The 23754-nt window shown below is 39.2% G+C and overlaps 1 protein-coding gene across 1 annotated transcript in view; it reads right to left on the reverse strand.

Moving 5' to 3' along the window:
- Positions 1 to 23754, reverse strand: part of LOC105935185 (complement receptor type 1) — a 132585-nt gene that overhangs the window by 65580 nt on the left and 43251 nt on the right. Inside the window, exons 12-15 of the mRNA XM_036141486.1 lie at positions 16605 to 16793; positions 16256 to 16355; positions 13590 to 13666; positions 13330 to 13500 (exon numbers count right to left, since the gene is read on the reverse strand). Of these exons, the coding sequence (XP_035997379.1) occupies positions 13330 to 13500; positions 13590 to 13666; positions 16256 to 16355; positions 16605 to 16793 (537 nt within the window). The remainder of the gene's footprint in view (positions 1 to 13329; positions 13501 to 13589; positions 13667 to 16255; positions 16356 to 16604; positions 16794 to 23754) is intronic.

Consider the following 23754-nt stretch of genomic DNA (forward strand, 5'->3'; position numbering starts at 1 on the left):
TTTAATTCTTCAAAATGGGGAGTAACAGAAAACATTTTAGAATCAACACCCTCAGCCGATGTTAGACCCCTCTGATGTTTTCCTAACTTGAAAACAGAGAGAACTGCTCAGTGGTCCAAAGAACTTTTTTCAAATGAAAACTTTGTATTTAATAAAACCAGAGCTCTTCCCGTTTAGAGGAAGGGTGGAGAGACTCAGAAGTTAAGCTATTTGAGGTCCAGTAGGACGTTTCTACAACCAGTGACAATTTTGGGAGCCATGTCATCTGCTTGGGTAAAGTCCAAGTATCAAGTCCGATTATTTTTGTGCATTCAAATATATCTTGCATTTCCTCATTGTGTGACAATAAAGGTTGCTTATACTTATTATTCTATTCATATTTAAGAGCACTGCATGTGTCCCTCTACAGATGAGCTGTATAGTAAAACTGATTTCACGTTCCTGCAGGAACTTGGCACCTGCCTGTACTGTCAGAATTACCTGTTTTTCTGAACTTATGAAACATGTATAAACTCCTTACTAACAATATATAAATATTGGAAATATCACTATTTTATGAATCTATAGAATATATCCCCTAAACTAATTACTGAAATAAAAAAGGTTTTCAATAATATTCTGATTTATTGAGACACAATGTATTTGTAGAGATACTAAGGGGGAGCTCAGTCTGACCCACAGCTCTAAAGAGAACCTTCTTCTCCTTTGCTAATAATATAGACGCCATACTAAGGCTTCATTATTCTGTAAAGTAGGGATGGGCATTGACTATCATAAGTAAACATTACAATACGCAAACAGGGAAAGAGGAACTTAGTTGTGCCAAATAAAAGCCTTCTTTTTACCTTTGCTTAGTTGCAAGCATTGTTGCCAAGACGTGGCGCTAAAGCGCTACATTGTCAATTACCATAATGTTGCTGAAAGAGTCCAACTGTACCACCACTAATCACTAAAGCTTTCAAACTTCAACATGCTACACAGAAAAAGCTCGGGAAGCAAGAAAGTCATATATTTGTGCCGTTAAAGGCCGAGCTGAGGCGAGAAAAATTAAGACAGACGAGGAATCCATAAAGCAAGATAAACCTCGGTCAAGTCTTAGTTTGCATAGACTAAAAAAAAAAAAACATTTACCGTTTCTTTCTGTAGCAGTAGACTGCACAGATGATGCAGACAGCACATATGATGATGCTGACAATAACTATAAGTATTTAGATAAGAAAAACATTAAGATGTTTGAAGATGATCATATTTGTGTAAGAGTTTCAAAAGTCTAACAACGCCCTAAAATTTAATCCGTCGTCAATGTGGGGAAAATGATTCCCCGCAGACACATTAAATAAAAAACACTTTTTGAAAAGTTTCAAAGAAATGATAATAAATAATAAAAAAGAATGCCGTTCCATGCATTCCTTCCCTGCTAGTATCTTACACCCTGCTGTGAGATGCTGGATGGTTTCTGGGGCCTCTTTGCACAGCCTACACCTGGGATCTTGCCTGGTACAGTAGATCTGGGCCTCTATTCCTCCAGGCCTGCTCCTGTGCTGCCATGATCAGTGCTTCAGTGCTGTCTTTCAGCCCAGCTCCCTCTGGCCATTGGTAGAAGTTGGTCATATCAGCCACTTCAGCTATCTGCCGGTGGTACATCCCATGAAGAGGACACACAAAGAAAAAACCCTGACCACATATTTAGAGGATGTAATGTACATAGTTTTTCAGCAGGCCCGCTTTTCTGTATTATAATAATTAAGAGAAAACTGCTAAAAAAACAACAACAACACTTGAACTTGCAGTACTAAAGGTCAGTTTTATGCCTAAAACAAATAGCAGGATCATGTCTGGATTTCTTGAGTAAAACTATTGACAACATTTAGATTATTCATTCTCTCTCTGGCTGCTGGAAAAGTTAGTTTTTGAGAAAATTAACATAACCCTGAAGAACTAGTGATCAAGACCGCTGAAAAAGATTAAATTTGAATCCATGACAGAAAAAGAGACAAATAAAAGGATAGTTAATGCTGCTGTAACTTTTTTAATGCATGAATATTTTGAATTCTTGTCCACTAACATTCTCGGTTTTGAAATGTCACTTATATTTTGTTGCCTCTGATTTGTGTTTGACTACCTACTGCTTTCAGTGTTAACACACATACTGCCACTATCCCTGTAAAGAGTTGAATGTAAACAAATGAGTCATAGTTAAAAAAAAAAGTTTGACACATTTGATCATTTATGTAGAAAATGAACGTAAATTTACTTGATCATAAAAAAACAATTGAGTAGTGCCTTTTCCCTGAAAATAACTTTTTGTTATAGATTGTATATAAAAAAAATTTAGTTGACCCTCTGGACGGGTTGTTCTTTGCTGAAATGTTTTGTCTTTTCTCCCAGAGACTTATTCGGTCTACATGAGTTAAAGGTAAACTCAGGTTAAACCTGCAACTCCTCAGACTGAAAAAGTCTCTTGGAGAAAAGATGAAACGTTTAAAATAAATAAATAAATAAATTGTCCAGAGGACCTACTCAAAAAGAAGATTTCTACCTTGATTATTGAGATGCATCAGGATGTTTGCAAGAAACGTTTCTACTTTAAAAAAAAATTTCACCAGGATACGAAAATGTAATTTTTAAAGGTTCTCTTCTTAAAAAAAGATTTCCTCTGTTTGTGCTTCCTTATCACACTTAAACAATTAAGATTATCAAGCTCATTTTAATGAGCGGAAGACAGCCTGAGTAATCAGAAAAGGCTGTTTTATATGAGCTCATGTATCAAAGAGAAAATAGCTATCCAGATATACGTGGGGAGACAAACAACTGCCCCCCTTAAATAGATAATCCATTCATGAAATAACAGCGCAGAATAAACACACTACAAGTTTTTTTGTATGTGCTTTCTTTTAATTACAAAAGTTCTACAGTTTGATCATTGGCTCCACACAATACAAAATCTAACATTATTATTTTAATAAATAGCTAGTGCAAACCTCTTTCAGATTACCTTCACTACAAATCTTCATGATGATGGGAAATACTTAGAGCCTGATTCTAAAACAAATCACATGTGCTGACCAAATACGACAAACAGGAAGGAAACAAAAATTCCCTGCTAATAACCTGATTTCTCATTATACTGAGGCAAAACACAAAATCTAAAAAAAAAAAAATATGATAATGTTAATTTGGTTCTCTTATAGTACATCTACAGGTCATTTAGAAAAATTAGAGCATACTTGTTGAAATCCTGATTTTGTGCCTAAATTTGTCAGTGTGGCATCCTCCTATAGGGTTAAACCGTGGTCTTGCATTGAATTTCAAATTAACATTGGTGGCTATGACGTAATTCTGAGACTGGGACGTCAGCAGCTCTGCCGCTGTGGGGTATAAAAGCAGCTCTGTTAAATAATAAAACAAAAACAAAGCTCCATCTTGTGCCTCCATAACGAGCACTGTTGCACTTTTCATACCCTCTAGCGACTTTTTATCTTCAAAAAAGCGACTAGGAGCAAATCTACCTGCCTTTCTTTTTATGTGTTACTGTTGAATTTACATCCTCCCTGGATTAAAAAGCGGGACATAAATATGATAATAAATAACTGGACTGATCCTGTCCTCTATTGCTTCTGCAGCATCGGGTTTGGGCATCGCTCAGTCAGCACCTTGGGTCAGCAGCTCAAACTGATAAGGCTCTGACCCGCTGGGCTCCACAAGCTTCCCTTAACCTCCGGGGAGGAGGGGGGTGAGGAATCCTCCGCCTCAAAGGACCGAACCATGCCGTAACTACATCTCCTTGACTTAATATGGCAAATCAAGCTCGTGCCTGCTTCCTCCCATCCTGAACACAGCACCCTCATCTCCTGTTCCTGCGTATTCTCGCCCACGTTGATGGAGTTTTTCAAATTTGTCTGGGGGCGGGATTTTGCTTTTACATGGGGGTGAGTTACACCTTAAAGGCTAGTTTGTATGAACTCAAAAAACACCAAGATTGGCTTCCTTCATCGAGGCATACACGATACGCCTTTTGTTAGGCACTAATTTCAGAACCATCTGAAAGAAACTACAGTTTAGTTTGTAAATAGAAACTTTAAGGCTGAGTGGTTTAAACCATCAAGGGTCTTTTTTTCTACAACTGCAAAAGCTCCTGTTAAGTTTACAGTTACCCTTTACAGTTGATTTCTCCATGGAGGTCAAAACATTCTGCGTCGATATAATGTTAGTGAACTTAGTATTAAAAGAGCAGAATTTGAAGCATCAGCTGCGCTCAGGTGCAAACATTGCATACCAGCGTACAGTTTATTAATGCGCAGACAAGCGAAACAGGAAAAAATAAGGGGATATGAGCATCCTGTCAAAGCTATACATTTCAATCCGCTAACCAGACAAGCTGCTTGAAGCATCCAGCAAGAATTAATGTAATCTGCACCACAGACTGGCTGCCCTGCGGAGCCGGCATCCAGAGGGGGAGGTTTCTTTGGAGTCATGTACATTCTCCGAGTGGTCCTTCTTCTCAAGACAACGCTTTTACATACAGCAGTTTTGGACCAACAGGACCACGGTGTTTACTAAAGACAAATGAAACAGAGAACAGTAATCAAACACCACAAAGTAATTGTCCTGACAGTTAAGACCTGTAATATAGGAAGACAATGAGCTGAATGAGGGAAGAAAGTCTTCCAGCAGGATAGGCTGCTGCCAAGGATGAGATCCAAGACAGAAAGAAAGGCAAGAGAGTTAAGTAAAAAGCAATAACACAAACAGCCACAGGAATAAACCCTGATGTTTTTATAGTACATTGTATTCAGTATTCTGTGATGGTAGTGCAGTAAAAAACACCTTACCAGAGCTAATCGACTGAGTATCTAATCCAATGAAAAGCATGCAGTACAGCACTCTATGAAGAGTTTTCCTTTTTCAACTTAGCTCTTTTTTTTTCGGATGATGTTTCAGTTAATTAAGATACATCTGTAGACCGTATGACTTCCAGCAGAAAGGAGGAGGCCTGCACAACCTTTGTCTGCTGATTTGAATGATGTGGCTGATCTGTACATTTTACAGGGCATTTGGTAGAAATAATACAAAGAAGAATATCTGCCAAAAAAGGCATCATATTTTTTATTAGACATTAGTGTTCTTGGACATTAATTTCCTTACCGAGAGTGCTACATCCTCGCCATCATTTGCCGCCCATTAGATAGGACTGCTCCTCCGAGAGCTGTAACCCACCAATGATTGGTCAACATTTCTGGTTACATGTATATATGACAAGGCAGACCAAGTAACAAGAGCTTATCCTGCTGAGACCTCCTGTGTGCCTGTAACCTGAGGTCCAAACAGGCTAACAGGAATCACCCCCACCACCCAGTGCACCTGTAATCACAAAACACCCCAACAGACAAAGTGCCAACCACAGAGCCATCCATGCACCCCCCACCACCCTACAACAATCCCAGCTGTGTTGCTTTCACAAAATGAAACAAATGTTTATTCACCCTAGTAGGACTGAATCAATCGCAGCAACTTTGGCCAGAATAAATAATCTGGCTAAGGCTCACAGCTGGAGTGTACCGCAGCCTGGTTAAAGTTTAATTATATAAAACTCAGTCCTGTGGCAAGGTTTGAACAGGCACACCCTCAACGTAAAGGTTTACTTGTATTTTATCACAAAAAAAATAATTCTCCAGTTATAATAAAACCATGCAGTAGGGAATCAAACACTAAATCAATTTACTGACAACCTTCACAATTTCCTTCCTAACCTCCAGTTAGGAAGGAAGGTAAGCCACAAAACGTCACTACTTCAAAGGCTGGCTATTCGGAGTACTATAACATAAGAATGGAAAACTGAGTGGAAGGAAAAGTTTTAACCAGGGTCCATTCAAGAGTTTGGTGGAGGTTTTAGGAAGCCGTGGACTGGGGCTGCAGCCGGAGCTTCAGGAGCAACAGGGGTTACACCTGTAGCATTCCTTGTGCCGAGCCACTCCCTAAGCCAAAGATGACATCAGAAGGGTCCGACCTGAGGTAAGTTCAAAATAAAACTTTATATATTTATTAAAAACTGAGCTCTTCCAGTTTAGAGGAAGAGTGGAGAGGCTCAGAAGCCAAGCTGCTTGAGGTCCAGTAGGAAGTTTCTACAATCAGTGACGATTGTGGGAGCCATGTCATCTGCCTGGGTTGGTCCACTAAAGTCCAAGTCTCAAGTCCAATTTTTTATGCAATCACATACACATATAGGAATATTTTCAAAAACATTATGCATGCGTCTACTGATGAGCTTTATAGTAAAACTAATTTCACTTTCCTGCAGGACCTTGGCACCTGCCCGTAATGTCAGAATTACCCGTTTTTTTTTTTACTTGAAATCAAATATCCATAAACTCCTTCATTTATAAATGCAGGAAATCACTGTATGTTATAAATCTATAGAACATCTGAGTTAAGCTCAATTACTGAAATAAAAAAAGTTTTCAATAATATTATGATTTATTGAGGTGCAATGCATCAGAAGGGGTATTTGACACAGAGAGCTCAGTCTGACCCACAGAGGAGAACCTTCTTCTCCTTTGCTAATAATAGAGGGCATACAAAAATTTCATTATTCTGTAAAGTAGGGATGGGCATTGACTTTCAAGAGTAAACATTGCAATACTCAAACAGGGAAAGAGGAACTTAGTTGTGCCAAATGAACATCTTTTTAACTTTGCTTAGTTGCAAGCCTTGCTGCCAAGAGGTGGCGCTAAAGTGCTACATTGTCAGTTAACATAATATTGTTGAAAAAGACCGACTGTACCGCCAAGAGTCACTACAGCTCCGAGTGTTCAGTAAAATCTGTGGGTTTTGAACTCAGAAACCAGTGTTTTAATCCAAAAGCCTCCAACAACGTTTGTTTGGAGCAATTTTGCAAAAATATCAAAAAAGATTAATAGCACAAAATGCCAGGAAAGGCTGTTTATTAACTAAAGCTACCAGGTCAGTAGATGGACATCATCTCCAAGATGATGCAGGGGACAAAATCGGTTTAAAAATGGGAATAATTACCAGTAAATTGTAATGCTATTTCTTATTGAAATGCCCATCCCTACTTCAAAACGCACAAAACTCCAACATGCAGCAGAAAGAAAGCTCAGACGGGAAGCAAAGACACATATTGGTATTGTTAAAGGCCAGGCTAAGGAGAGACAAAATAAGACAGATGAGGAATCCATGAGACAAAATAGTGTTAGTTTGCATTGATTTTTAAAAATTACCATTTCTTTCTGTAGAACCAGACACCAACGATGCAGCTGCTGATAACTATGATAACTGTTTTGATGAGAAAGACATTGAGATGTTTGAACTTGATTACTTTTGTGCATGAGTTTTTCTAAAATTGTAAAGAATCCCATGTTACTGGGCACAGTTGGGTAGGAAATTCCAAAAAAAAAAAAAAGTTCTACCAGTTTGGAAGAGATGCTCTTAATCTATTTGAAAAGCAAACACTTAATATCATCTTTTAAATTATTTAAGTGCATCTACGACTGAATAAAGAAGCTTTTTATGAGGATAGCAAATAAAAAATAAAAAATAATAAAAAAATATCAGGTCAAAGCTGAATGTTTTATCAGGATCATGTCCAAACCCAAAGTCAATATCTCTAAGAGACAATCAATGCGTGTTTAAGTGTTTTTAGCAATTCAGAGACGTTCTACAGCAGCACACCTATTCCCATGAAAATATATACATACAATTATAGCTTTTTTGTTATCTTAAGTTATATTTTACTCTTTAATAGTATCTCCCAACAGTACTTTTGGTGATTTCTACACAGCTGCTGTGTAAACAAACCTAAAATAAAAATAAAAAGTAAATCAAAAATAAAAAAACAGGGGTACATTTACGTTTTAGGAGCCTAATGCAAAAAAACAAACAAAAACAAAAACAAAAAAACCCAACAGTAAATGGGATAATTCATTAATTATGAAATTATAGGTTATTGTTTTGTTTGTTTGACCCTCAAGAAACTCCATAATCTGTGGTATTACAGCTACGCTGCTCTTCTGATGTCACACTACTTTTGATTAGGCTTCGCATTATCCCCCTTTACTGTGAGCACACTGCTCAAGGACCAGGCTAAACTTACCGATCAGAGCAATAATCGCTGGTGAAAGGGAATCCCCGTGGCCTATGGACAGGCAGGAAATAAGAACAAAGACAAGAGAGATTAATTTTAGGTTACAGCTTTTTTTTTACACTTTACAACAGGCAAATCCAGCATTATAACATTTCCTTTTTTATTGCTCGTCTCATTTAGAATTTCTACATTTCTATTTAACCGTATGTACTCTTGTGCGATGGAAGTCAAATTCCTTGCTTGTGTGCTGAAACCTTACAACTAAAGCGGCTTCTGATTGTTGAAGATGACATGCAGAATTACAGCCATAGGAACACTATTGACATAAAGTGGCTGCTTTTATCACACAGCAAAACGTTGCTGGCTTTTGAATTGTAAAAAAAAGAAAACGGAGGGAACCTTTCAAGACTATATGGATAAAACAGCCAGATGGAAATCCAGGTTGGTGGAAATCCCAAGAAGATAAATACTAAACAAGTTCATGTAAATAAAAGCGCTCAGGATTCTCATTGTAAATAAAATATACTCTTATCCGCATCACCACTGTCTGCAACCTTCCTTTATAGGGATGGGAATCGAAAACCGGTTCCTGTTCAGAACCGGCTCCGTGTTTTCCAATTCCGTGGCACCGTTTGGCAGCTCGCTTAACGATTCTCTTTTCGATTTCGTCGTGCCTCGGCTCTGAGCAGCACAACGGTAGCACGACGTTTTTTTACGCAAGTTACGCCACGTTTTATACGCAAGTTAGTATAAGTTGCACATAACGTGACCAGGCTTAAAGGCATACTATGCAACATTTTTCAGTTAATTAATGTGTTCCATACTGTTTTGGATGATTAAATGAGTCATTTCAGGTCGAACAAAGGTTTTCTCGGCCGCCCTGGTGGTCTGTGGGGGAAATACCGTACTTGCAATTGCAGGAGCACTCGGCCCGCACCCACAGGCTCAGAATCTCGTGCAAGATCGCGAGAGTCGGTCTTGCTTTACGGCGAGAACTGCTACACGCCCCCTATGAAAGGCATGCTCGTTGCTAGCGCAGTGGCGATATTTGTGCAGTTATCATGGCGGAACCAGCGACAAAACAGCAAAAGCCCATGTCGGAGCAGGCAAAAAAGAGGAAAAGGGCTCTGGACAGAGAGAAGAGTCGTACACGGGTGAACATCCGCCGGTTCGCGCAAAGTTTGTCAACCCCCCCGCTCCGCTCATCGGCGCAAAGCTTGTCTCCCCCCCGCTCCGCCGGTCGTCCCAAATTCCTAGGGGAAACACTGCATTGGAATGGTTTTTCTCTCTCTCTGTGCATGTTCATACTTTCACTGTGTTAGTCATTGTTTGTACTGCCGTTTTTTAGACTTTTGTATTTGTTGTGTTCGCCTGTCTGCTAAGCTCAAAACAACCGCGCCTGGCTTGACGGAGAAACCAGGAGAACAGCTGAGCATATTTCCGACAGTGCACTTTTACTTTCGCCCTCTGGGGGGAGCCTCGCTGGAAAATCAACCCCGGTTGCATAGTATACCTTTAAAGCAAAAAAAAAAAAAGTGCCGCCCCATCGGGGGAAGCGGTCGAAAGTTTGGCTTCATTTTAAGGAAGAGAACGATGGCAACAAGGTGCTTTGGAATCATTGCAAAATGGCAATTATATCCGCGGGAGGAAATAGATCCAAAAGGCAGAAACACCTGCGCACACAACATGGCATACAATTTAACGAATGCCGTGTTTTTGATTCTTACCGGACAGAAGCTAAAGTTACGACCAGTATGGAAGGCAACTCTGGTGGTAAGTAGCTAGTTTTACATCACTGGCTGGTTCCTAGTAAATCATATGCCATTTCTGGAAATAAACCAGTTTCCTACCTCACTTTGGGGTTATTAAGGAAGTGTGCCTTTCTCGTTAATCCAGCCCTTCATTGGTAGCATGTTTAATAAGAACTACTAGTAGCTGGAATTCTTACATGATTCTAGCTATTAAAATGCATGTAACGAAACATGCTACAAAGTTGCTCCGCAGTTCAGGGAGCGAGAGAAAGGTGACGCTCGTTTAATTTAAATTAGGGGGAGATGAGTTTATTTCCCAAAATTGTACAGTAATGCTTTTTCATTAAACGGATGGCTTCTCCATTAGATTTAGATGACTGAGGTTATCTAAAGAGAGATTAATAAGCAACTGTCACAACAAACTTACATTTTCTTGTATTCTAAACAACTCATCTACTGTATTTAGGTTTGTTCTTATATTCCTTTTTTTATTTAACCAATATAAATGTTACTCCAGTTGCACATTTGCTGGGGACATCTTGACCTTGTTAGTTTGTAAGGTCGTGTGATAGTTAAGTAAACAAAGTTGATGCTCAACATCAAACTGTTTGTTATGCTTTTTTCCCCAAATTGGAATCGAAAAGAGAATCGAAAAGGAATCGAATCGTTTCACAGAATCGATAAGGGAATCAGAATCGTGAAAATCTTTTCAATTCCCAACCCTATTCCTTTAAGAACCAGAAATAAACTTTCAGAAACTTGAGCTGTAGTAGTTTCATCTGGATCACAAGAGCTTCTGACAGATACTGTAGCAGACGGTTCTGGAGAAGATTTAAAGCTACATTATAGCTCCCACACTAACATCCATCCTATCTATATTAAATCCCCAAATAAGAGAGTTCTTATTTGTTTTTTTTCCCCACAAGGAACCTATAAATTATCCCGCTCTATACCTGAGGGTGTTGTTGTGGTGGTGGCAGTAGTACTGCTGACAGTTGTGGTAGTGGCAGTAGTACTGCTGAAAGTCGTGGTGGTAGATGTTGGGTTTTCTACGATAACAAAAAGTAATAATAAAAAGAGGACATCAGTGTCACTGTACCAATAATTTCTGACATTTAAAAATAATGATCTAAGCTTAATAGCCCGGAGATCAGTGTGTGAAGCAACGCTTATTGGGCAAAAACAAAACAAAAAACTCAACCTTTAAACTTTAATGTCTTGAAAAAAAATAGGTCCAAATTTTTTTACTGGGTTCTTCCAAACGGAAAGGCCCATCCCACTCCCCCCCCTCAGTAAAACTACCGAGCCTACTCCTCTCTGCCTAGACCCAACAACGAATAAAGCTGCACGTCAGGAACAGGAAGTCAAAGCTCCTCCGCCTTCTCTGCACTGCAAAAAGGGGAAATAAAAGTGAGGGAAATTTTCTTGAAATCAGTGTATTTTTCCTTGATTAAAGCAAGTAAACAAGATTATCTGCCAATGGAATAAGATTTTTGCACTAAAAATAGGAACAATTCATCTCCATCATCTTATTTCAAGTGCAGGATGTCTAATCATCTTATTTTAGGAGTAAAATAGTAATTCCATTGGTAAAAAAAAGTCTTATTAGCTTCTCAAATCAAGGAAAAATACACTAATTTCAAAGAAATTATTGCTTACTTTTAGTTCCCTTTTTGCAGTGTGTTCTGCATTACTGTCGACTATATGGATGAAACAGCCAGATGGAAATCCAGGTTGGTGGAAATCCCAAGAAGATAAATATTAAACAAGTTCACGTAAAATAAAAGCACTCAGGATTCTCATTGTAAATAAAATACACTCTTGTCCGCATCACCACTGTTTGCAACCTTCCTTTAAGAACCAGAAATAAACTTTCAGAAACTTGAGCTGTAGTAGTTTTATCTGTTGGATCACAAGAGCTTCTAGTAGAAACGGTTCTGGAGAAGATTTAAAGCTACATTATAGCCCACACTAACATCCATCCTATCTATGTCAAATCCCCAAATAAGAGAGTTCTTTTTTTTTTCCCCCACAAGGAACCTATAAATTATCCCTCTTTTTACCTGAGGGTGTTGTTGTAGTGGTGGCAGCAGTACTGCTGACAGTCGTGGTGGTAGGTGTTGGGTTTTCTACGGTAACAAAAAGTAATAATAAAAAGAGGACATCAGTGTCACTGTACCAATAATTTCTGACATTTAAAAATAATGATCTAAGATTAATAGCCCGGAGATCAGCGTGTGAAGCAACAACTACCTTATTGGGCAAAAACAAAACGAAAAACTAAACTTTTAAACTTTAAAGTCTTGAAAAAAAATAGGTCCAAATTTTTTTTACTGGGTTCTTCCAAACGGAAAGGCCCATCCCACTCCCCCCCCCCCCCCCCCCCCCCCCCTCAGTAAAACTACCGAGCCTACTCCTCTCTGCCTAGACCCAACAACGCATAAAGCTGCACGTCAGGAACAGGAAGTCAAAGCTCCTCCGCCTTCTCTGCACTGCAAAAAGGGGAACTAAAAGTGAGGGAAATTTTCTTGAAATCAGTATATTTTTCCTTGATTAGTCCATGTAAATAAGATTATCTGCCAATGGAATAAGATTTTTGCACTAAAAATAGGAACATTTCATCTCCATCTTATTTCAAGTGCAAGATGTCTAATCATCTTATTTTAGGAGTAAAAATAGTCATTCTATTGGTAAAAAAAAAGTCTTATTTAGCTTCTCAAAACAAGAAAAATACACTAATTTCAAGAAATTATTGCTTACTTTTAGTTCCCTTTTTGCAGTGTGTTCTGCATTACTGTCGACAAAACATTTCTCATTCACAAATGTAAATTACCCAAGGAATAAAAAAAAGAATTACAAAAACAGTTGTGGTAATACCAATGTAAAGAATTAAATACTTGCAATGATAGGAGCACTAAATTCCGTGAGCAAAAATAAGTGGGCATGCTTTGGGTGATCGTTTTATCCGCAGTGGATAAAACGTGCAAAAACCCTAAATTTGTTCTGTTCCATTAAAATGAGCACAATTGGCAGAAATGGCTTCCACCTAATCTCTCCGCACAAAATCGTTTAACAAATGGATAGATTCTGCTATTCAACCTTTTCTTTCATTAAAAAAAACAATATTAATCATAAAAAATAAAGGGAAAAAAACTTTTTTGCATTAGCCTTTTCTGATGTACTAAATATTTAAAAAGTTTGACTTACTATTGCATTTTGGTAACGATGGGGACCACTGACTGGCTAAGTTGCACGTCACGGTAGACGGTCCTTCCATCGTGTATCCAGTCTTACAGCTGTATGTCACCACAGCTTGGTGTCTGTGTGGAGGCCGAGAACCACTCTTGTACTGACCATTTTCAATCACAGGATCTTTACACTCAACCCCTTAAAGCAAATGGAAAGAGAAATATTGTTGTAACTACAGCAGTCAGTCATAATTAGGGTATACAACTTGAGACTAAAAACAACACCTACCGACACAGTTTGGAGGGGCAGGGGAGAAATTCCCGTCTTCAGAGCAGGTTAATTCTATTGATCTAATAAGTCCCACGTTATTTCTGCAGGGGTATTGCACAACCTCTTTGTAATCATAGAACTCCTTCACTGCACCATTTACAATCCCTCCTGGTGTGACACACTTCACCACTGCAAAACAAATTCATTTATTTTTTTCCTAGACTTGAAACACGTTTCAGCTCATTTCAGTATCTTATAAAATGAGATGAATCACCAACCTTCACAAGTTGGCAGCCTGCTCGACCATCCCTCGACCTCACATCTGACTACTGCTGATCCCCCGACTGGATTATAACTAATTAGTTTGGGGGAAATCAAAAGCAAATACGTTTAATTTAGCAAATTAATTCAACAACGCTGACCGACAAGCAAACAGAATGAACAGTTATTTTGATTTCACAGCAAAAACTTTAACCTGGCAGTTTTCTTCAGGTACATTTTCAGATGCCACAGCAAAATGTATTTCATAATATTGTAAATTTTTACATATTTTTTTAAAAGGGAGAAAATTCAGAAACAGTAAACTAAAAAATGCTGCCACTTATATACGACAACCAAGAGGGTTGATCATCAACTAATCCACAAAACCTAATTTATCATCCACACATTTATAACAACAGATGTTTTGGATGGGGATTTTTCGTAGATCCTAATACTTCCTGCTAAAAAAAATGTAAAAGAATACACAACACACCAGGACAAACAACAGATGCTTTTGGCTTGTTTTACAGATACCAATCATTTATACTTTACAGTCATTGAAATAAAACCGTGCTAAATTCTAACATATTTAAAAAAAGACAAAATGTGGGGCCATGTGTCCAACAGCAGTTATTTACTGAAAAAAAACATAGGATGCATGTTATGTCAAATTTTAATTTTTCGAGTTGATGGATGACTTATCAAGCCCCCCACCCCCCCCCCCCCCCACCCCCTATTTCCGACCCCCTCACCCAGCCCCTCCCTTACCCATATTATATTATTATCATTATTAATATGATATTAATTATTATTATTGATATAATCTTTTATTTTGTCATCGTAATTATTTAATTATGTCTAATTACTTAATTCATTTATTCACATTCAATTAGTTAGTTCATTTATTCACAATTATTTAATTCATTTATACACATTCAATTATCTAATTCCTTTAAAGGTATACTATGCAACCGGGGTTGATTTTTCCAGCGAGGCTCCCCCCAGAGGGCGAAAGTAAAAGTGCACTGTCGTAAATATGCTCAGCTGTTCTGGTTTCTCTGTCAAGCCAGGCGCAGTTGTTTTGAGCTTAGCAGACAGGCGAACGCAACGAAAAGTCGAAAAAACGGCAGTACAAACAATGACTAACACAGTGAAAGTATGAACATCAGGGTTTCCCGCAGCGCTATCTTGGCGAGGCGGCTGCCTCGCCAAACTCACGCAACCGCCTCGCCAACATTAAAAATAAATAAATGAATAAAATAAATAAAATTTTAAGAATAGTAATGATAATTAATAATAATAAAAACTCGATATGCTTGCATGTTGCAAGTGCGGTATTTCCCCCACAGACCACCAGGGCGTCCGAGAAAACCTTTGTTCGACCTGAAATTACTCATTTAATCATCCAAAACGGTATGGAACACATTAATTAACTGAAAAATGTTGCATAGTATGCCTTTAATACACATTCAATTATTTAATTCACATTCAATTATTTAATTTGTTTATTTACATTCAATCTTGACGGTCAGCCGCTAAACCGCAAGACTCTACGTAAACTTTGCTGAATACGGGTCCTACGAAAAAAAAAACTCCGTCTCGCACCGTTGCGATTGCGCTGAGATAATCCTTCTTCTACAGCAGGGATGGGCAACTGGCGGCCCGGGGGCCGCACACGGCCCTCGTCATACTCAGTGCGGCCCGCGAATAGATCAATAATAATTTATTAATGATAAAAAAATAAAATAAAAAAATAAAAAAAATTGTAATTATACTTTTGACCGATAGTGGGCCGTACCCAAACAATAGCGGGCATGGGCCGCTTTGCAACAGCGAGGAAGAAAGTCAAGAGCCATGGCCACTAGCAGTGGAATAAAGGGAAAACTTGACGAGAAAGTCACATTTTTCAGACAAAATGGGAAGAAGTATGGACATGTGGAATTTTTTTTTTGGTCTCTTGTCATTCACACACAACATAAACCGTGAGAGCCGACGTGAGTTTTGAAACTGCAAAGCTTTGTCTTAAGCAGAAGATCAACACCGCGTTCACAGACCAGTGTGATGCATTCGTGAGCGTCAGAAAGCTATGGTGCATTCAGGAGCATTGGACATTAGATTTTTCAGAATAAAAAGCTAACAGATGTGCATAATCAAAAAGTAACAGGAATACAATTATAGAGCATTCAGTATTGTAAGAAAGCCCACACAGTTTCTGGATAGACACATTATTGTTTGAGTTAAGTTCTGTTCCGTTTTATGCCTCTTTCCTTGTAAACTTGAAATGACCCATGCTCCTGAATGCATTGATATGGAGTTTAAATTCCTTTTTTGCAATTGTTTTTGAAGCAAACGGTTTGTCTTTTGCTTAAGGACATATTAAAATGCATTTATATGCAGAAAATAGTTATATGTTGGTGCAGTAAACATACAGATATAAATTCATCTAAAATTTGTTCTTATTGAGAATAATTTGTAGCGTCTTTCATATCCAATTATTTGAAGTGCGTGGTCATGAGGCCCTCCAATGGTCGTGCTGAAAAAAATGTGGCCCTCTTTATCATGGAAGTTGCCCATCCCTGTTCTACAGGATGGTGGATAATGGATATTTTTTTATATAAACACACACGCACAACAGGCACACTTTTTTTTTTATAAAAGACAAAAATTATAATGTGCTACTTACCCCTTTTTACACTGAACCTTAGCCGTATCACCAAACTCTGTCCCATTTATATATACAACTTCACCATTATACATTTCTGGAAGAGCGCCACAGTTCCTTCCTGTAACAAAAAGAAGAACAATTACAGTCTTAAACTGCAATTAGTCGCACATTGCTACTGAAAAGATTATCTGGAAAAAATATGGAAAATTATAAAGTAGTGAATAGAATAGAGCAGCACTTTTAGGTTGGTAAAATCTAATTTACTGAGATGTTTGACTTTTGAAGATACTACAAGTTAAAATCATCAGTGAAATAATTCTGCTACTGTTGTTTGTAGAATTGTAAAGTGTAATTAGATGATATTCACTCTCGCATCTCAGCCGCACAGCACTCCACTGGCCAGCAGTGCATGTGATGGTTGTAGATCCTCCAGCAGGTGTGTAGCCAGGATTACAGGAAAATGCAACAGTGGCTCCATCTTCAAATGCTGTGTTGAGAATGTATGCAGGTTTCAAATTCATGTTGGGTCCTCCGGAGGGTTTAGAACATTGTTGAGCTGCAATTTTGTGTTTTAGAAATCATTAGTGAAGAAGCTGAATTACTGGCAGGTTGCGCATGCTCCGTGTCCCTGTTTGAACTCACCTTGAGCACTGACGGCAAAGCCAAGACTGCTGAGCAGAAAAAGGGCAGCGACCCCCATGGCAGGATCTGGAGCGGTGACTTTTTTCTGGAGAAAACGACACAAACAAACAAACGCAAACAAGAGATTTACCCACAACGATCCGCCATCAAGGGCTAAATCACATCCGAACAATGACAGACGTGTAGCCTCAATTTACGCACGTCTGACCGAAAACGCAATGGAAACACGTCTCTGAAACACAAACGACTCCATTAAAAACATCTTTACGTCAGCCTAAATTGAAATGTCATCATAGATTTTTGCTGAAACGGGAAAAATACTACTAATAAAATCACCAAACAGCGACGTGTAGGTCATGCTGTTTATCGACTCGTTTACAAAACATGGTGTGGGCGGCGGGAGCCGAGCAAGATGGCGGCGTGAGTGGTTGATTTTTTTCAAGCTCTCCCGAGATTGTTTGGATAAGGAGCTGTTATTACTGCTTTAACGCAGGGAAACATTTATTCTGAGACCTTCATTAAATAGTGTGCTTAAAGTTGCTTTAAAAAGAAGTCCTGAAAACTTCAAAGAATGGCTGCAAGTGGTAAGCGCAAATCCATCAGCAGAGAAAATACACCAACAAAGATGTCGGCTAAAAGTCATAAATCAATAGAAGACCATGACTTTGCTGAAAATATCATAGCAACTTTAAAGTTGACGATAAACGAGAGGGCGGACGGTCTTCAAGCAAGCATAAATGATCTCAAAGATTCGGTGGATTATATCCATGAGGAAATGAAAGAAATGCAAGAAAAGATGACCGAAACCGTCAGGAGAGTTGAAAAATCAGAAAAAAAGGTGCTGCTAATGAAAAATAAGCTGCTCGAACTTTCACGTTATAAAAGAAGGTGGGACTTGAGACTTTTGGGAATAAATGAAGAAGAAGGAGAAGATGTTCGTAGCAAAGTTAGTTCCATTTGCCAGAAGACAGCACCAGAATGCAAAGAAAAACTACCAGACATCATTGACAGCGTACACCGGCTGGGTCGCGTTACAAACACGGGACGTCCTCGAGAAGTTATTATCCAGTTCTCCATGAGACACTACAGGGATGCGGTATGGAAGGCGGCCAAGCAGTCATCTTTCCTGAAATCAAACAACCTGCGCTTCAAGGAGGACTTTTCCCCAGAGGACCGTCAGAGAAGAAACATGCTGTGGCCGCTGGTGAAAAAAGTACGCAAAGAAGGGAAAACAGCCTTCTACATCGGTCCCGGAGCCTTTGTTATTGACAAAGGAGGAAAGAACTCGAACCTGCTGATGATTAAAATACATCTTGAAAATCATAACTAACAGTTAAGTAATGACATTTAAATATCGTTAAAGCTCCGTTTCTTGTAATTTCTCTGTTGGGAGAGTTTGTTAGATATTCCTGTAAACTAAATTTTCAGGGTTAGAAGCTACAATTCTTAGTAGCATTTATTTTTTTAAAGTTATTTCACTCAGTGGCGGCTGGCCAGTAGGGGGGTGCTCGGGCGCCGCCCCCTTTAAATCGATTAGATAATAAATGATTTCTGAACTGCAAAGTACTTAAAAATGTATTTATTCATACTGTGTGTCCAATAGACATGTTAGAATTTATTAAAATTGTAAATACATAATTCTATTTAATTGCTCACATTGTGCACACTTCCTTTCCTATGTGCAGGGCGCCGGTCTAATGAGAATGAATGTAGGCGCAGCAACTTGGGCAAGCACGTGATCTGAGGCTGACTTTTAATTGGTTATTTAGGGTTTTCCACAGGGCGCACCGCTCTGCGTCCCGGACACACCCATTCTGTTGTGTCAGTACTGGCTAATTTTTTTTAAAACATTGTGTGATTGGACAATCCCGGATTCGACTCAATTGCGCAGCTGCAGTTTGTTAGGTTGATTCACGTTTACGCTTGCAAAGTGGAGTAGTTTCAAAATGAGAGAAAATTCTGTTTTGTCTTTACAAAAAAATGCTTTTACAAAGCGTTCACTTGAAGAAAAAAAACAGGATAAAGGAGCTTGGACCGGATCGTCTTAATTTACAAATTCAGCAGCAGGCAAGTGATCTCTCCACTCCATGGTTGGACAAAGCAGTGTAGGTAGTCAGTAAGTGAAGAGGCGTCGGATACTCAGTGTAGAAGACCATGAAAGGATTGCTGCAGAGGTGAGTTGTTGTGGAAAATCCCTGTTACACTGGTTTATAGTAATGTTATTTAATATATTAGGAAGATGTGCGTTGTAGTTAGAAATACCTTTAGTTGTGTCTATGCTGTGTAGGTATGTTGATATGTTTGTCAGCAAGATATTTTATTATTTAAGTTGTACTGAAGTTTATGGGTAATGGGGAATAAAACATTTGGTTACTGAATTTTGTATAATCTTGTCCCACAAAAATGCTGTAACACATTTCATAACACAGCCTTAAAAAATGGCAGCAAATGTTATTAAAATCAGGAAAACAATCTAGAAGAAGTCTTTTCAGAAACTGTCACACTCTTGAAGATCCTCATCACCACACCCATGACCACAGCAGAAGCTGAAAGATGCTTTTCAACTCTGAAAAGAATCAAGACTTTTCTGAAAAACTCAATGACTCAGGACAGGCTGAATGCATTGGCCATGTTGTCAATGGAGAAAAGACTAGTCACAGAGATGACTGACTTTAACAAGAATATAATTGAGAAATTTGCTGGGCAGAAGGAAAGGAGGGCAAAATTCATGTTCAAATAGTGCTATTTTTTAAGATTTGTTTTGTTTATTTTTCATTTGTTTGTTTGTGTGCGCCCCCCTCAGTTTTTTTAGCACCAGCCGCCACTGATTTCACTCAATACTTGAGGGTTAAGGAACAACACTAAAAGAAAGGCAACTTTTTTTATACATTAAAAATTTTAAAGCGAATTTCTGTTTTATCCAAGAAACTCATCCAACTGCAAATGATACCAAATTCTGGAAAAGTCAGTGGGGGGACGAAATATGGCTGGCACATGGCACTACTCAATCAGCAGGAGTGGCAATATTACGAAACAACTTCAGGGGAGATGTTTTATGTTCACTCTTAGATACATGTGGGCATTATGTTTTATTAGTTGTATTAATAAATGAAGAAATGTTTTTGTTGAGTTCGATATATGGGTACAATACCAAAGCAGAAAATATGCAACTTTATGATGAGTAACGGGGTAAATCATTTATTGGGAAAATATCATAATATGAATAATATTATCGGTGGGGACTTCAATTTAACTCTAAATGATACTTTAGATAGATTTCCTCCAAAAGCTAATACAAATCCAAACACAGTTCTAGAAAACTTTATGTCAATCTTTGGCCTGACTGATGTATGGAGACAAAAAAATAATTCCAAAGTTGAATTTACGTGGCAAAACTAAACAGGCACATTTAAATCAAGAATTGATTTCTGGCTTGTATCTGATTTAATAGCTGATGAAATTAAGTCAGAGATTCTTCCAGCCCCTTTATCAGACCATAAGCTTATTTTAATTGAAAAAACTAAATTAAACCAGTTTGGAAGAAATAAAATTACAGCTTACTGAATATTCAACTCTTTATTGTTAGAAAATAAAACAGTAGAAGAAAACATGAAACAAACAATTATAAAGTATTGGAATACAGCTCAAAGTCAGAAGGAATTTAGTAAAAATTGGGAACTCCAAAAATATGAACTTCGAAAAATGTTAATGAAAACTGGAGCTGAGATTGCTAAAAGAAAAAGAAAAGTAGAATCAGAAGTAGTAAAAGAAATTATCTTACTGAACAATGTTCTGCCAGAAAATTTATCTGAAGAACAAAAGATTAGATTAAACCATTTACAGCTGAACCTGGACAAGATTTACATCTCCAAAACTAAAGGGGCGTACATCAGGTCAAGACAGAAATGGTTAGAAGAAGGAGAAAAAAACTCTTCTTATTTTTTTAGATTAGAAAAAAAACACCAAATATCTAACAGTATTGTGAAACTTCAAATCAATAATAACATCTGTGAAGACCCTGTTCAAATCTCTTCTTATTGCAAGACTTTTTTCCAAGAACTTTATCAATCAAAATGTTCTGATGAAACTATCACACAATATATTAACTCTCTGAATAAAATGCAACAATTTAGCAAAAATAATAAAGAACAATGTGATTCCTTGATTACACTTGAAGACATCCAAAAATCCATCAATAAATTAAAATTAAATAAATCACCGGGGACTGATGGCCTTAATACAGAATTTTATAGAAAGTTTTCAGAACATCTATCGCCATTTTTACATTAGGTTTATCTTGAAAGTTTGAATTCTGGATCACTCCCACCAACAATGACCCAAGGTCTGATTACACTGATCCCTAAACCACAAAAAGACAAGCTTCTTCTGGATAACTGGCGACCAATTACATTACTACAAAATGACTATAAAATTATTGCAGGCTGTATTGCTGCAAAAATTAAGAATACTCTTGAAGAAGTGGTTGATGAAACTCAGTCTGGATTCATACCAGGTAGACATAACTAATAATATCAGACTTATATTGGATCTGCTAGATTATTCAGATTTAATAGAGGGGGATGGTTGCATATTATTTCTAGATTTCTTTAAAGCCTTTGACACAGTTGAACATACATTTTTGTTTAAAGCATTAGAAGTATTCGGATACGGACAAGTCTTAATTACAAAGTTGTCAAATGTTATACAGGAATTGTAATGCATCTGTAAAATTGTCACATGGCTGCTCTAAAAGATTTTATTTGAAAAGAGGTCTTAGACAGGGGTGTCCAGTCTCCCCATATCTATTTATTCTGGCCATGCAAATCCTTTCATTTAAAATCAAGGAAAAAATTACAGGGATTAATGTTGCAAACAGAAATATCGTAATTTCCCAGCTTGCGGATGACACTGCACTTTTTTTAAAGAATAAATGTGAAATAAAAAACTCTATTGAAATCATTAACACCTTCTGGGCAGTCACACGGAAGGGGTGCGCTGGCAACAGCTACCTTCCGAAAGGGGGGTGGGCTGTGCCGTGCATCCCCTTCGGCGCTCCCAGTTTTTAAACGCACTTGAGAACAACATGCAACAACACAACATTTGAGCAGGCGTAGGGAGGGTCGGGGTCTTCTGCACACCCCCGTTCTCCGATGGAGGCAAGGAGTCTGGGGCCTGGAGGAGGTGCGGGCCACTGTGTCCGGGGTCTTGGCGGGGGGCTGCGATGTGCAGTCAGCGGCCTGCCAGGTCTGGGACTGATGCCTCCGCTCCCACCAGGGGGCGGGGGGCAGGGATGGCATGGGTAAGGTGGGGGGAGGGAGGGGGTTTATTAGGTAATTAGGGGGAGGGGGGGGCTCTGGCCGGGTGGCTCGTGCGGGTCGTGTTGGCCTGCCCTCTTGGGGGGGCCCGGTCCGGGGGGCGTCTGGTCGGGGGCCGGGGCCGGGGGTCGGGCACAAGCAGTCGTATAGTCGATTTGGGGTGACCCCCCCCCCCCCCCCCCCCCCTTTGGTCAGTGTTGGATGTGAGTGTTATGTGGGAATGTGTGTACAGCGTCTTCTTTTTTTTTTTTTCTGTGTGTGGCGAGTGGGGCACAAGGGAGGGATGGGGTGAATGAGTTTTTTTTTTTTTTTTTTTTGTTTTTTTTTTTCAGGTATGGGTGTGGTCCGCTCCCTCTCCCAAGAACATCTAACGTCTCTGATAGGTGCGGAGCCCATCCCCCCACGTCCTGCCCTCCTCCACTTCGTTGGCGGGCGCCTTGGCCCCCTGGCGCATCGGTTGGCTTCGGGTTTGGGGCGGGTTCCCGGGCGTGCGCCGGCCCACTCCTGGCGGCCTCTTCGCGGGGCCTGGCCCCCCGGGGGGCGGCCGGGGCCCTCGTCGCGGGGGCGGGGCGCCCCTGGGGCCTCTGGCCCTCAGGGCCCATGGCCGGGACCACTTCAGCGGGGCTGGCTGCCGGCGGAGCCCACGGGCTCGTCTCCGCGGCTCTTGAGGGCGTCGGCATTGCGGTGGCTGGGGGATTTCCTCGGGGTCGTCTCTGCTCCTTCCTTGGGGGGGGGGTTGCAGATATCCTGTGTCGGCCCCTCCTGGGCGACCTGCTTTAGGGACCCCTTTGGGAGTCCGGGGTTACGGGTCCCCTGACGCCTGCCTCTGTGCTCGGGGAAGGTGGGTCTTTGGTTCTCCACAATCACTATCAAGCTATTTCTGGATAATCTTCACCTAAACTAGTGCACTTTCACATCTCCCACTGGTGCTGGGTCCCAGGTATTAAGTGTTCACTTATATACAGTAATCTTATAATTTATTTATTTATTTATTTATGTTGTGTCACTTTCTTTTTTCAAATATCACATTACACATGTCAGCTTACATAATAATATATATGATTTAGCAATGGCATCTAGGTGTTATTCGAGTGTATCTGTTGCTTTATGTCTGTTGGTTGTGCTGTTCTTTTTGTGTCTCTTTCCAGGTGATGGAGCAGACAGAAGACGTTTTATCATTCTCTTCCTTTTATCTCCTCTTTCTTTCACCTCTACTCTTTTTTTTTTCTTTTCTTTCACTTTTTGTTCTTCCTTTACTCTCCCATTGTCATGTCCATATAATTTGAAATTCTCCTTGCAGGAATCATAATAAAGCTATTTACAAGCATAAATCAAGTGGAGCACTATGGCGGAAGCTGTTTGCTCCACTTGTAAAAGCAAAATCTGTCGAGCTCCATCTGGCATTGAGATATCAATTCCTATTGCCATAGTGCTAGACAGGACACTGGGAAAAAAAAAAAAAAAAAAAAAAAAAGAAATCATTAACACCTTCTCCAAAGCTTCTGGTTTGACTCTAAATCTAAGCAAATGTGAAATACTTTCTATTAAATCTGATTTAAA

The sequence above is a fragment of the Fundulus heteroclitus genome, chromosome 1, assembly GCF_011125445.2.
Source record: "Fundulus heteroclitus isolate FHET01 chromosome 1, MU-UCD_Fhet_4.1, whole genome shotgun sequence".
NCBI classification, from domain to species: Eukaryota; Metazoa; Chordata; class Actinopteri; order Cyprinodontiformes; family Fundulidae; genus Fundulus; species Fundulus heteroclitus.